The sequence below is a fragment of the Cyrtonyx montezumae genome, unplaced genomic scaffold (genome assembly GCF_038088225.1).
Source record: "Cyrtonyx montezumae isolate F1298 unplaced genomic scaffold, pur_monq_1.0 scaffold_4, whole genome shotgun sequence".
NCBI lineage: Eukaryota > Metazoa > Chordata > Aves > Galliformes > Odontophoridae > Cyrtonyx > Cyrtonyx montezumae.
Window position 1 is genome coordinate 10,623,726 of NW_027072045.1, and position 14,953 is coordinate 10,638,678.

General features: G+C 44.8%; 2 protein-coding genes across 2 annotated transcripts in view; one reads left to right on the plus strand and one right to left on the minus strand.

The window, feature by feature from the left end:
* Positions 1-14,431, minus strand: part of SORCS3 (sortilin related VPS10 domain containing receptor 3) — a 263,753-nt gene extending 249,322 nt beyond the window's left edge. Inside the window, exon 1 of the mRNA XM_065746766.1 lies at positions 13,749-14,431. Within this exon, the coding sequence (XP_065602838.1) occupies positions 13,749-14,345 (597 nt within the window). The 5' untranslated portion in view covers positions 14,346-14,431. The remainder of the gene's footprint in view (positions 1-13,748) is intronic.
* Positions 1-14,953, plus strand: part of ITPRIP (inositol 1,4,5-trisphosphate receptor interacting protein) — a 434,606-nt gene that overhangs the window by 253,683 nt on the left and 165,970 nt on the right. The gene's annotated exons all lie outside the window — the stretch shown is intronic.

The window sequence follows — 14,953 nt, forward strand, 5'->3', positions numbered from 1 at the left end:
AAAAGCTGTGTCCACCTTACTGCACAGCACAATTCTTGAGTTTGTCTTGCTAGCCTGTTACAAACTGTCCACTCCTTGGACCTCCATTCAGCAAGCAGAACAACAGCCCCTTGTAAGCAGCAAACTGGGAGCACACAGTTGCCTGAAAGACTAGGAAGAATACCATGCACAGTAGGAACTGACACATACCTCAACACAGAACCATGGCCAGCACACTAATGTTTAGAATATATTTACACATTTAAGCTTTCATTATAAGTAGCCCAAAAATGCTGAGACTTGGCAAGATCAACTCAGTAATTCTCATCTTACAGCACCCAAATCCCTAGTAGCCAGAGAATATCAATGTTTGCATTACAAATGTATGCAACACAGGCACATGTCAATGCACCCCAGCTGACTTGCAAATGAATGTTTCACCAATTGATTTCCCACCAATGCAAGACAAGGAGAGCCATACTAGTTCACGCTGTGGCAATACCTTGGTCTCTCTTCCTTGAGCCACACACGTAGTCATGGTTCTCACAATCAAGAAACACATTTCCACTGTCCCAAGCTCAGGAAAATGGAAAACAAAACTCCAGAAGAATGAGAAATTAATGACAAGAAGCAGAAGAGATGCATAGATACCTGCACTGGCAAAACAAAAGCTGCATACAGAAATACTCACATTAGAATCCTATTGGCACCAGCATTAATCAAGCTGTGTCAGTCCAATACCAGCATGAGCTGAACAGCATCCCTTGAATGTATTTACTGACATCCTTCCTCTCCCTTCAAGTAATGTCAGGACAGAGCATTTAACCAGTACTCTGAAGCTTTAGCTTGCATGACAGCAATTTATACACCCTGGCAGGTGAGAGTGAACCATTTCACTATTTTGACCTAAGTAAGCAGGAGAAAAGCCTCCTGACAGCATTGCTCTGCCCAGCTCTTGTCTGAGACACCTCCAAACATCATTCAGCCATGGCATGCCAAAATTGACCACATCCCAGCACTAACACACTGACTCCACATAATCGCTCTCCTCTCTTCTCTCCCAAGGGGCGGGTTTGGCTTAGCCACAAAGCAGCACAGCATCAAAAGATTGCATAGGCTGCCAGTAGTAGTGCCTGCCTTGCTCAAGAAATTCCACCTCCCTCTACACCCAGCATCCCCACCACCACCACTTTTGGTGCTAATTCCTTCTGTGAGATTTGCTCTCCAGCCCTGCCCTGGGTGGCAGCTGCCATAGCAGAAGGATGCACAATGAAAACATATCCACATAAGTCAAGATCAAGGCTGACTCCAGAGAGAGAACATTTAAATAAAGGATGAACCTAAAACAGCTACCAGCTCCCCTGTAGCCAGAACTGTCTGTCAGCACAAGTTCACCGCAGGGACCACCGTGCAGGAGCAAAACATCTTCTGGCTCCGTGTTCAGGAGGAAGCAAAGAAAACTGAACAGCATATCAGCCCATGCATAAGTATGCAACTTTATGCCACCTCCATTATGTGCAGCATCCTTTAAAAACCATAAAGTTTGTTCAAGGAGTGGTACAAGAAAAGCCATTCTTGCTCCCAAACCTTTTACCATTAAAATGATTTTCTACTGTATTTCTTGAAATCTCACAATTATGTGGTCATTTTTCTGGAAAAGCTTTTGTCTCAGGGTAAGAAAGATTGCAAGGATAGACCCCAATTAATTGCCAGCCCTTTTCATTTTGCTACCATCACCCTTGATCTCCTGATCAGTTTTATCTGCCAACAAGAACACAACAGAACTGAACCCAGGGAGGATAGGGTTTATGAGAGCTCCAAATTCAACATCTAAATGACCATACTAAACACAAAGAACTCAGTCTAGAACTAATGGTTACCAAGATCTAACCACACCAGACACAAGGAAAAAAAAAAAAAAAAAGACAAAAAAATAGCTTTGCTTCTGACTCATGCCAGAGGCTGACAAACACTGCCCAAAGGCACAGCAAGGGAGGGAGGAGACCTGCAGTGCCACATGAATGGATCAGTGTACGTGAGCTGCAGCAAGATGAAACTATGGCTTCATATTGTCTCTGGTTACTTGGTAATTGGTTTATCTACTTAAGGTAGCCATAAACCTAGATATATAGTTATTGCCACATACCCTTATATATTAGATTTTTATTATTATTTTTAAATCTAAGCAATTGAAATGGGATTGAAGAAAATATAATAAGACCAGGAAGTTCCAGTCTGCCCCTTCTCATCCTTCTCACACACAAATGCCCACATGCAGCATTTGATAAACACAAGTAGAGCAAGTTTTGCACTGATAAGCCTTTACCTACTAGTAGATATAAATGTTTCAGACAACACTGATGGGTAGGAATAAAGTGCTAGAGAAGGTGCTTCCCCATGTAACATTTGATTTCATTCTTCAGTATTAGAGCCAGATCCACCTCCTTCTCTCATCTGCGGGTTTTCACTATGACAGCTTCTCCCTCATCCAATTTATTACCCATTTTCAGTAGCATTACAGGAAGCCCAAATTAAAACATTCACACACACAGCTAAAAGCCATCAGAACATGCCCTCAATGCAACTCAGAAAGACAGGCCTTGTCACTTGTAGCATGTCAGGTAGGAACAAGTTACAAAGATAATCTTTAATTAATTAAAAGCAAGCAAGGGTACAATCGAGCTTGGAACAAAGAGATGCAGTACAAGCAAACTGGAAAACGTTATGCTGCCAGCAGTGTTGCCTTTTGATTAAAGAAACACTTTCCAAGCAGGTTGGCAAAAAACAAGAGAGAACAATACTAATTAAGTAAATTAAAGCCTCCTCAGTGCTGATACTGGAGATGTGTTTTAGGCTGCCTTCAAAAAAGAAGCAAGGCTTCAGCTTTTGATGCAACAGATCATGCCTGTCTGTTCATGTGTTGGCTTGGGAGGAATAATTTTGGGATCTATTGATGAATTTGAACTAAATTCAACATGGGGGGAGGAAGGGGGGGGAAGTGTCACAGCACAGAATTCCTGTAAGTTCAATAAATATAGATTAGCTGAGTGGAGAGGCACATCCCAAAATAGTATCTGGCCTGAACCATAAGGCACCCAGTGACTGTTCTCAGAGCTGGCAGAGCTCTGGCTGATTGCTGTGCAGACCACAGCTGCCTCAGCACACCCGTAGCATTCAGCCAAGCACACCAAGGGGCAGCTATTCTCTCCTCCGATTGAGCAGCTGAGAGAGGGGTCTCAACAGAGAAAAAAGAAAACACAGAGAGACAACTTCTGGAAGAGAAGTTGGTTAAAAGATAATAGATTGCAAGTTTCTGATGCTTAATAAGATGATCAAGCATTTTGCATTTTATTTTTTTCCAATCCTCTGGAAAGCAGGCAGCTACCACAGGCTACACAGGCAAACTCTCGCTGTAGTTTCTGTAGCAGAACACCAAAACCCCTCAGCAGAAACCATAAACCAGCAAGGTACCAATCCAAATCTTCCCCTGCCATATTCTATATCCCACACATTTTAGAAGTTTTCTGTTTAAAGCTGAGCTACCCAGACAAGTCTGGCTGGTGGCAGCAGAACCAGCCCTGGTGTCTTTATATAAGCATCTGATCTGGGCACTGTGATTCCACAGGGCTTTCTCCTGACATTTTTCCAGTAGTTACCAAAGTGCCCTGGAACCAAGATTCTCTCTCTCTCTCATAGTGTTGCTATCACAACTGTTTTCAGCTTCCCAGGTGAGTTTCTTTCAGGCCAGATGGCAAATCTGGCTTTCAGAGACCTTCTGCCCAATACAGGCTTGCTTGCTTGCCCCCTCCCCTGCCACATGCTGTGAGCAAGGCTTCCTTTGCACAAGGTCACTACACTACTTCACTCACAGGCTCACTGCTCATGTTTTACATCAGCCTTTAGATACCCAAACAGAAGCAGAAACCCTATCTCATTGCAAACACAGAGCTCGTGCTGGTTCACGTAGCAGTTCTGACCAGATGCAGGGCCCCAGCCACCTCTCTGCACCCTCCCCCCCTCCCCCAACATTCTCACCATAGCATGAAAGGCTATCAATATTTGACAAGTTAGGAACAAAGTTAAAGACACTATAAGCACCACAACAAGGACATTATGTACTGTCCCAGCCCACCATCTTTCAAAAGAAAACTGACATGGGAGAAATCCAGCCTGGGCCCTATCCAAGGGTGCAAGAAGATTTAGTTTTAGGAACCCTTCAGCCTAGGCTGGAGCAACCTCACCGTATCACCTCTCTTCCAGCTTGAAAGTGCCGTAATTAAGTACCTCAGCCTGGGAAACCATGCTGGTAAAGGGGTTAGAACTGCAGAGGAAGATACTCTTAAATCACTTTCAGCCAGAACTTTGCAGTGCTTTAACTTGATCAATCTGTTAATGATTTTAACTAAGCACATTCCACTTTGTTATTAATGAGAGTCCTGTTCTTTCCACTCTTAGCTGCTCTCCTCACCCATTTTTCCTTTCTTTCACACAAACTCTTCTAAACAAAAAATGCACCCAGTTTGTGGAGCTGCATCACAGCTGAAGTAAAGCAAAACCTTTATCCTTAAGAAACCATATCAATAAGAGACAGGAGTGAGAACTGTTGCCTTCTAGCAATGGTTCTGACCAGCAGCACAACCAGGAGCAGATTCCTCTTATCTTCCATGCCTTAATTTCTCCAAACAAAATTAACGGCCAACACTACTGACCTTTCTTAGTAACTTTTGAAACATACAGTTAAAGGAGATAGCATAAGAGCTTTATGTACACAGTCATCGCTGTCAGCACAAGATTGGTGAGGTTTGACCATGAAGTATATGAAATCTAGAGCACAGAAATACACACACCCACCTCATACAGAAAGATTTCCTCTCCGTCTTCTAGCAGAAGCAGCTCAGGACTACAGACAGGAGGCCCTGTTCACCTGCATGGAGGTAACTGATCACAGATGTGGGGAATTTTCCAATCAGGTACAAACAGCAGGGAATGGCTAACAACCAATTAGAGCTCTCATTCTTTCCTCTCTTCACCCCTGAGGTCCTAAAGCATCTTTGGTAAAAGCTAAACAATCATATTTTATGGATTCCTTTCCACCCAACAGCTTTTGCAAATCTCCATCCATTTCAAGCTTCAGCAACAGCCCTACATCTGAGTTAACACCTCTCTGCAGGTGGGGAACCAAAGCATGGTACAACCCCATTAGGCACAATGGAAAGTACGCAAATCGTGAAGACAACCTGTGTGCACAGCCTGCTCTACTCTGGCACTCTGAGGAAGCACATATGAGCTCAGCTCATGTCTTTTTCTCAGCCTAGAAAGCCAGTAGGAGCTCTGTGTTCAAGTCCTCTGTTCCACCAACCTCACTGCACTCCTCCACCAAACGATCACAGGGGACTCAGTGCCTTTCTAGAGCACATCAGCAGCACCATTGACACTAAAAATGTGCCAGCATTACCCACGCATCACAGTCTGGTGTACTGTTTGTAACTCCAGAAAGACAGTTGCTGCTAGGATCCTGAGGCCTTTAATACATCCCTGATGTAAATGATTTGCTATGACTCAATCCCAGCTTTCCCAAGACCCAAACATCTGTTTTAGTCACAAAGACAGAATTAAGCACAACCTTTTTTCCTGAGGTGTAATGATATTTTGTTCCACCATGCAGGGGTTGGAACAAATTCCAGCCCGTTCTGCTCCTCCACACACACAAAAAAGAAAAGAAGCACAAAACACTCAGACTTGTGCAACATCCTCATACTCATCAAATTATCACAGAATCATGTGAGTTGCAAGGGACCTTTAAAGGCCATTTGGTCCAACTCCTCTGCAATGAACAGGGACACCTCCAGCTAGACCAGCCAAACCTTAGCATCGCCAGGGGTGGGGCATACCACCTCTCTGGGCAACATGTGCCAATGCCTCACCACCCTTATAAAAATAAAACAAACAAACAAAAGAACAACTTCCTTATATCCAAGTCTCCCCTCTTTTAGTTTGAAACCATTTCCCCTTCTCCTATCATGTCAGACCCTGCTAAAGAATCTGTCCCCTTCTTTCTTATAGACCCCCTTTTAGATACCATACCATCCCTTAGATCATCTCTGTGGCCCTTCTCTGGATGCACTTCAGCAGGTCCGTGTCTCTCCTGTACAGATGACTCCACATCTGGATTTATAGTGAAGACTTAAGAGGAAAATACTCATATCCTCCAAGGGGCAGTGAAAGCACACAGCCCTCAGCAACAGGCTCCACTGGTACAGGAGAGGGAGCACATCAGCAGCGGTCCTTGGGGCTATTCACAGATACAAAATGGGGCACTGCATTGAGAAGGTGGTGTGAACTCACTGCTGCTCACTGACACAGCAGAGGATAACACCGACCTTCTCCGAGCCCAGCAGCACCGCCGGCACTTGCTGGGGAATGACAGAGGGGCTTACAGGGTTCAGGGACTCGAGCAGATGAGAAACCCTGGGCTCCCTCCTCCAGGGAGAAGCCTAGCAGCAATTAGAGACAACACAAAAGGGAGATGGTGTCAGCGGCAAGGCAAGGAAAGATGCTTCACCACGGCTGGGTGCACACTAAGATTATTTTCCTGTCGCAGAGGGAACCCCGGACAGCAGGAGTTTCACAGAGTCAATGACTCCAAGCGGGTTTTCATATCAATATTTCAGCAGTGCCTGTCTTTCCAGCGCGGATTTCCCAGGCTCTGCTCCCCTCCCCACCCGCTGCAGCATTTTCCTTCCTTTAGCCCACGCTCCCTCTAGCGCCCGGCTCTGCTTCTAACACAGCAGCAACCCAGCACCTACAGCCTGCACCCCAGGTGGCCCAAAGCATGCAGGAGCTAATTTAAAAAGCTGCTATTTTGGGCATGGAGGCCACGCAGATCCGCCTGGCCAGTATTTGTATCGCGTATCCAAATGCAAAGGGGAGAAAACGGTACGACAGCCCCAATATTAGAGATGCTGCGTGAGTAGGAGACAGCTTTGCCACTCATTCCAGTGGGAGAGCAATCAGCTCCCCTTCAAGACTGAGAGGGAGGAAAGAAAGAGTTTTGATCATTCAGCATCAGCCTTTTCTGATTTTCATTGTGTGCTGGGCCTCGGCTGGCCACAACAGCTGGGAACTAACCTTAAAACTTCTACAGCAGTTTATTGATCAAATACATTTAAGACGTACAGCCATCCTCTTCAAACACTCAGCAAACTACTTGCTTCCCTCGGTCTTACAATACCCTAGAAATTCAGGGAAGGAAATACTGCCACACCTTTCCTTTTACATAGGAAATGCAGGCAGTCAGCGATGCTGCAATTTTCTCCGGATGTTGAGGGGACAGTAGGGATTTGGGAACCTATTTGCCCTCAGCTCCTGCAGAGAGTTTAAGCAAATCAAAAAGTTTGTAGGCACGGTATTCACATCAACAAAGCAGCATTTTCCAATGAAGGAGAAGGAAGATCATTATCCCACAACCCTGCAGCTGTAACCCAAGGAGCAGTCTTAACAACAGTTTACACTAAGGATCCAAGCAAATAGATTTTGCTGCTTTGGATTTTGCCTCTTGATTAGAGACAGGACAGGCTTCACACCTTCACACACAGAATCTCACTCTTGAACAGACCCCAGTGAAGCTCAAGTCCTAAATCCATGGCTGATGAGTTTTCTTGCCATTGCCCTGGAACCAATCCTAGCCATGATCTCAGGTTTAGCCTTCAATCTTGAAAAGAGAGCACTGACTCAGGTAAGCACATACTGTTCTCCATTCCGTCTACAGAGATTCTGGAAGCTGAAGGAGCATGACACTGTGGTATGACAAGTAAATTCCCTACTGTTTGCAACACCAGCTCCTTGCATCCTTTAGTACAACTAACATTAAAGATCATTGCTACTTAGGCTGTGTTTTACTCCTTAAATAACATTGCTTCCATATTTTTTTTCTAAAATATCCACTACAAATTAAGCTATAAAACTGGAAACTCTCAGGAAGTTACTTATTCCCATAGCTTTGCATTTAAGAAAAATTTCTGCCTTATCACAACTCTCTTTTGAGAGAAAATTCTCTGGCATACCATTAGTTCTCTTTTCAAACCCATTTTCAAAATACCATCATCTAATTGGATTAATGTTTTCCATTTTTAAAGAAGTGAATAAAGGAATCACATAACTGTGTCTGTTTGCACTCAAATCACTGTGAAATCTTAGCCACCAATTATAGTCTTATCTCCGAGTCCAAGTATTGAGGACTGAAATGATACAGCTATGAGGATACCAACAACTTGTTGCTCTGGGCAGGGAAACGGTTTGGGAAATTGGGCAGATTTACAAGTCCCACAAGCAACAACACACCCCAGTTAGGCATCAACCTGACTTGACAATGAAACCAAACTGGAGAGAAATAGCCCAAATAATGCAATCCATGCCCTTCTCCCTCTCTATTTACTCAGCATAACCATAAAGCAATTGCCCCGCGAGGGTTTCATTTCTATTTCTATTTCTCCATCCTCCCCACTGGAATATTAATTTAAAATGGATTGGCAAAGTCCTATAGAATGGCTTTAGTGGTGAACTTCATTACTGGAGGAATAGAAATGAGTCAAGAAATTGTGACAGCTGGTGTCCCTTCATTGTCGACAAGACCACAACATAACCAAAATCCATTAGAGGAGAAAAATCAGTCTAGAGTAGCAATTGAAATACGTATAAAATGCAGTGAAATTAATATGATTAATATGATATAACCACTATCTCGCAGTCTAGGAGCAAATACTTTAGACTGGAATCCAGCTGAACTATTGGAGCAGATACGCATGGCTGACAACTAACTGCAGCATTCCCTGCTTAGAGATTCATTTTCTTCCCTTCTTCCCTTCCAAGCACAGCAGTCCATTTGCAATCGCCAATGTTGCCCACCTTGTTCTGCCCATTGTGCACTGCATTGTTAGGCATCTTAATGAAAAACTACCTGGCAGGCAGCAAGCCCATCAACCTCCCCAGCTTGTAATTCACCATGGGAGTGAGTAATGTCTCAGCATCAAACCACCAGTACATTAGCAGATCACACCAGAACACTGCCAACAGCATTCAGAAGAATCATTCCCGGAAGAAAAAGGCTTCACTTGGACAATTCGCTTTACACTGCCAGTCCTCAGAACTAGCATAAGGTAAAGCAAAAGGATCTCTGGTAACAGGAGGAAAAGGATAACAGAAGCCTGTTTGGAACAGTCCGGTCACCATCAGATCATGTCTATCTGAACCTTAACAGCCATTCTGGTGACTTGCAGCACCACTTTCTTTGAAACTAAAATCTTCCTCAGTGTCCACAAAGACATACTTTGTGGCTGTTGTCACATATTATATCCTCTCTTATCAATGAGATAAACTTCATCTTTCTAATTCTACTTCAGGTCACAGATGACTACTATAGTACTATTAGCCTTCTCTTCATCAAACTCTTTTGCCAGACTTCTCACATTCGCAGTCTTGGAGTGAATCTCACAACCGTGCTAACTCTAGAGATGACAGCAGTAGGCTGGTGTGATAAAACAAGGCCCCATCCAGCCATTTGTTGGCTCTCATCCTACCTTCCCCAATTTTCAGAGCCTGGATCATACTATGAGCATCAATGCAGCTGTGTGGTCTGGACAAGCAGCAGCTGTATTGCTCAGGTATACTATCATTCCAAACTCACTTTAAAATAAAAGTCCGCACTGTTGACATGTAGCATGAAAAATCTGACCACTGCAATCATCTAGAAACCTGGTCTGAGTGAAGCAACCTAAAATACTACACATGCCCTAGGCAAATGTCCTCACTTTGTTGTGGCATTCTAGCACATTTTCTCATGTTTTAGTCTGAATTTTGGCCTGAAGCAATTCCTAGACAGGACACATACTGGGATGGGTGAAGCACACCACGGTCATAAGCTGAGACCCTTCCATGGATAATGGACTGAAAATATCTCCTTGAGGTTAAAAGAAAACTAAAAACATGTATCTTTGCTTCTCACATTGAACAGATCAAAACACTGAATTTGTAGGTCTTCCATCAAAAAAGCACCAACAAAATTAAATACTTCCTACAAACAGTTACATTCATCAGAGTGATAACTCTGAAACCTATGACAATTGGTGTCCCAGTGCCATTTCACTGAGAATTGCATCAACAGAGCAATCTGAGCATTTTGTCCAGCATTTCTCATTGAAATCTCTAGGAAAAAAAAATTTAAAAAACACTGTCAAGAAACAAGATTTAAAGCTTTAAAAAACATTAAAAGTGATGCTACTTATTATTGTGGGTCCTTATCTTAGGAATCTGAGGGAAGAAGGAAGAAAATATAATCTGAGAAATTAGATTATCTTCACAGGAAGGTTGGAGAGAGCATCTGGTGAGTAGAACAAGGAAAAATGACATGCAATAACAACAATCTAGAGTGAGGGAAAAGAGTGAAGAGGATATAACTGCTCACTAAACGCTACATTGGTACTCTGTGTGCGGAGTGGAAGGGCTTTTAAACAGAATGGCTTGCAGATCTTTTGGAAATAATGCTAGCTTGCACTAAAAATTCTCCTTTTTTCAGAAAGGCTATAACAAGAAAACATTTTATCTGATCTACAGCAGGTAGAACAAATGCTTCTACAGGACAGACTGATTCTTAAGTGTAAGTCACCTTTTTCTTCTATCAGACCCAATGAATGAAGCCAAGTGCCATTCCTGAGATAAATCACAGAGAACACAAACCTCATTTCTATGTTGAACATTATTTTTGCATTTCCTTAATAATTACCACTTGAAGATCTTCAGGTACTGTACAAAGCAAAATTCTGCTCCACAACACCACTTTGTGGAGGTAAGCAGTACTATTCTCATTTAACATGGAAGAGGAGATTCAGTGGGGTTAATTGTCTTTCCTAAGGTCACAGAGAAAGCCCGTGGGCAGGACAAAGCAGAACGCCCAAATTCCCCAATCTCACCAGGTTTTTGCCTCTATTTTAATCCTGACCTCACTATCTGTGCAGGGAGAAAACAAAAGTTGGTTGCCTGGGAGGGATTATTTTTTTACTATGTTAAATTGAGCTGTGAGGGACGTGCAAGAAGAGGTGGGGAAGAAAAAGAGGGGGAGTTGTTCTTAAAATAACAATAAAATACTTGCAGCAGGTTTTAAATATTCTTGGTAAGAGGACATAGAGCAGCTACAAACATCTTCTATAGTGTCTGTACATCTATACATCCCAGAAAAAAAAAAAAAGAAAAAAAACCTATTTCTTTATTACAATCATTCCTTCTTTCCAAATCCATCCAGAGTTAGGAAACCCCTATTCCCACTGCCTAATTTGAAATATACTGCTTCATGGCATGAAATGTGATTGATCATGTTTTCAATAAATCATAAGCCAAAAAGCCTCAGTTTTGAAGTCTGTTCAAGTAACAGGAAACTGGTAAAAGGAATCCATTTGCATCTTTACTGTTTTAGCAGCCTAAAAGCAGTAGCAAGCAGATGTCCTACATGCTATACTATATCATCAAGCATAGTCACGAGACATGAGTTAATCTTCTGGCCATTCTCAAGCCAGCCTCATGCTGCTTTATGTCTACTGTGTGTGACCTAAGAAAGCATACACTCCAGCGTGAGAGACTGGGAATAGAAGTGGCTGGAAAAGAGGTCACCCTCATTCCCTGCATGACCTTGGCCAAAGTGATTGACCTCCCCATGCCACAGCCACCCCAACAGTAAAATTAGGTAAAAACTGGACTGCAGCAGAGAATCAGGTACCAGCATCAGCTTTCTCTGATAATAAATGAAAGGACTCAGTTTCAAGCATTTAACCGTCCCTCTGGAGTCATAAAATATACCATTAAAAATAAAATAAAATCCAATTACTCATTGCATGAAGTGTGTGTTCTCCAAAAGACAGGAGTGAAAAGTCTTCCAGTGCCAAACTCCACACTAGAATAATCACAAGAACATAACACTTCTTAACGTGCATCTTCTTCCTTCCCACAGTCAGCACACACCAGTCATTTCCTTATGCTTTTGAGTCAGAAGCTTTCAGTGCATGGTACTCTGAGATGCAAAATCTTAATGGAAAGTCATGAACAATCAAAAAGTTTTCCTTTATCACTTATGCCTCCTCTGCCATCCGGACTTGAAGTCAATAAATGAAGCTAGTAATTAAAATGGCATATTTCTATGAATGAAGCAAAGGAAGGAGGGGAATTTTGTGAAATCATTTTCTGACTTGCACCTTAGAAAAAGAAATAACCTTTCTCTTTGCCCATAAATGCCTATAGAATGAGTTTTTTTCTACTACTTTAACCAGAATCGAGACTGTGAAGTGATGTGGGATTTTAGCTTCTTTTGCTCAACACCTTTGATTCAGCACTGAAATGAAACAAAAGAGAGGGCATGTAGGTTGTTTTCTTTATTACATGCCACATTATATTAAAAATAAATAATCCCAGAGACAAGTGTAGTGCTAAAATATACCATGCAGCTGTTTTCTCTTGGATGTTTCCTTTCATCTTTAATGAGAGTGGAATTCATGTCTGGCAAACACAACTGCCTTTAAAAATTGGTTAAATCAAAGTAACATCTACATTGCTGTCAGCATTATTGCCTCAGAAATAATAAATAGAGAAAACTTCCAGTCAAAAAATGTAAGGAGGTGGTTGAATGGCACATTATTAAGCTATCGCTGGCGCAGAGATAGATAGGCAGATAGACAGATCATTTGCTTTTTAATGACTAATCAATCTCATGAGGGATATATCTGAAAATCCAGCTGATCTGTTCTGTGCCTCTAATTGCTTTATGCACATTTCCAGTAGTGGCAAAACAATAAAAGAGGCATTTTCAAGGCAGCAAGGAGCTATAGTAATCAGAATAATGGGAATATTGTCACCAGGCTTAAAGGTTTCCAGGAGCCCCCTAGACTGCCTGCTCACAGGCTTTGCAGCGGAGTGCAAATAGCATTCGTGATATCAACTTAAAACATAAGTTCTGACTCCATCCACCCGACGGGTGTTGCAGTGTAGGGTGTGAGGGAGGGCCCTGCACTACCACAGCACTGCTGCAGGTTTTGGGATGCCACACAAAGCCCCGCAAACTTTCAGAGAGGTAGCAGCTGCTCCTTATTACTGACTTCTGGGAAAAGGCGGGAGACGACAGTGATTTTTCACAAACTTTTCCCTGTGCTCACGCTACCTGCTTCTTCTCAGAATCCTTCAGTATGCTGTGGAGCTTTCCACCCCTTAACAAATTAATGGATCTTAACAAATTAAGGAATCTGCCTTGTCACCAACAGGCACAGCTGAGAACGGGATGGCTTCTCCACCACCACTGTCCGTCACTCGCCCTCCAGCACAGAGGCAGCGAAGCATGCCAAGGTGTACATCACACAGGAAGAGCCAGAGCACGCGGACCCGGCTGTGCGGGCACACGGGACAGGGGCAGAGTCGGGGGTCTCCTCGAGAAAGGAAGGGAGCGGGCTCCGGCACATGGGGGCGCTCGGGCTGCCGTGACCCCGCAGAGCACAGTTGTGCAGAATGAGGGGCTGGGGATGCCAAAAACGAAGGAAAAAAAAAAAAAAAAAAAGCAGGCTTTTTTTCCCTAGCAAAACTTTTCTCCTTCGCATGGGGCGATCGCTACGCGTCCCGTTCCCACTGGCCCTAACATCAAGACGCCCGCTTGAGCTCCCTCTCCTCCCCGCACCCGAAGGGGCGAGCGCAGCCCCATCCCTCCACTCCGCTCCCACCCGAAGCGATGCGGCGCTACTCACGCTGCTGTTGTGGCCGGACCAGTGCACCATAGCTTGGTTGTGCGCAGCATCCCCGGTGAGCGCGAAGGTAGTGCTGCCCAGCCGGAGCTCCTCAGCCCCCCTCAGCCGCGCCGTTCTCCCCTCCTCCGGCGGTCCGCGGGGCTGAGCCCTGGCGCCGCGCTGCCCCTCAGCCGCGGGCACCCCGCGACTGCCGCCCTCCGCCGGCCGCTCGTCGCTGCTCCTCCTGCTCCGCGGGGCCGCCGAACCCCGGCTCCGTGCCGCTCCGCCGCCCGCCCCAGCCGAGAGGAGCTCCGCGCCCCGCGGCCCCGTGCGTCCCCCCGGCTCCCCGCCCGGCAGCGGCTCCGCCGTCACCGCCGCCCCGCTGGAGCCCCGCGCCCGACCGCCCGGCCAGCTCCGTGATCCCCGCGGCGTTGGCGGAGGCGGCTGTCGCTGTTCCTGCCCAAGGCGAGACGAGGAGGACGGCCAGGAGGGCGATGGAGACGAGCAGGATCTGCAAGTTATTTCGGCGCCGGTGCAACACCAGGAGAGGAGTAAGAGCCATGTCCAGGCGAGGAAAACGGTGTGGCACGTCGGAAAGCAGTTAGTCCCCTTCTCCATGCCTTTGCGGAGCGAGTCGGGGGGCTCCGAGAGGGAGGGGGGCGAGGCGATGCGTTTAGGGCTATTTTTTTTTTTTTTAAGGAGAAAGGGGCTGGCTCCTAATTATAATTATTATTTGTAAAAGGTTCTTCTTGCTGTCCTTCTTTCTCTTCCCTCTTTCTCAGCCTCTGAGACGGTGACCAGAGGAAAAAGAAAAAAAAAAAAAAAAAAAAAGGAAAAAGGGAAAAAAAAAAAAGAAGGAAAAAAAGGAAAAAAAATCCCTCTCTCCCCGGTAGTTGGATGCTGTTCCGTACTGTTGGTGGAATTTTTTTTTTTTTTTTCAAAAGTGCTTTTCAGTGAAACTGTTCACGTTCAAGGATTTGATCAAGTGAGAGGGTAACACCACACGGGGGGAGGAGCCCCGAGCTCTGCCAAGAGCCGCTGAAATCCAGCGCCGAGTCACAGCCGCGCCGCCGGGGGCCGGGAGCGGGGCCGGGGGCGGGAGCATCACCCAGCCCTGTCCTGATTCGGTGCGTGCGCCGCTGCCGAGACGAAGCGGCCGTCCTTCACTGTTTTTCTCCTAATGTCTGTTTGGATGCGCGCGTATTTACAGCAGTGTAGGCATTCTC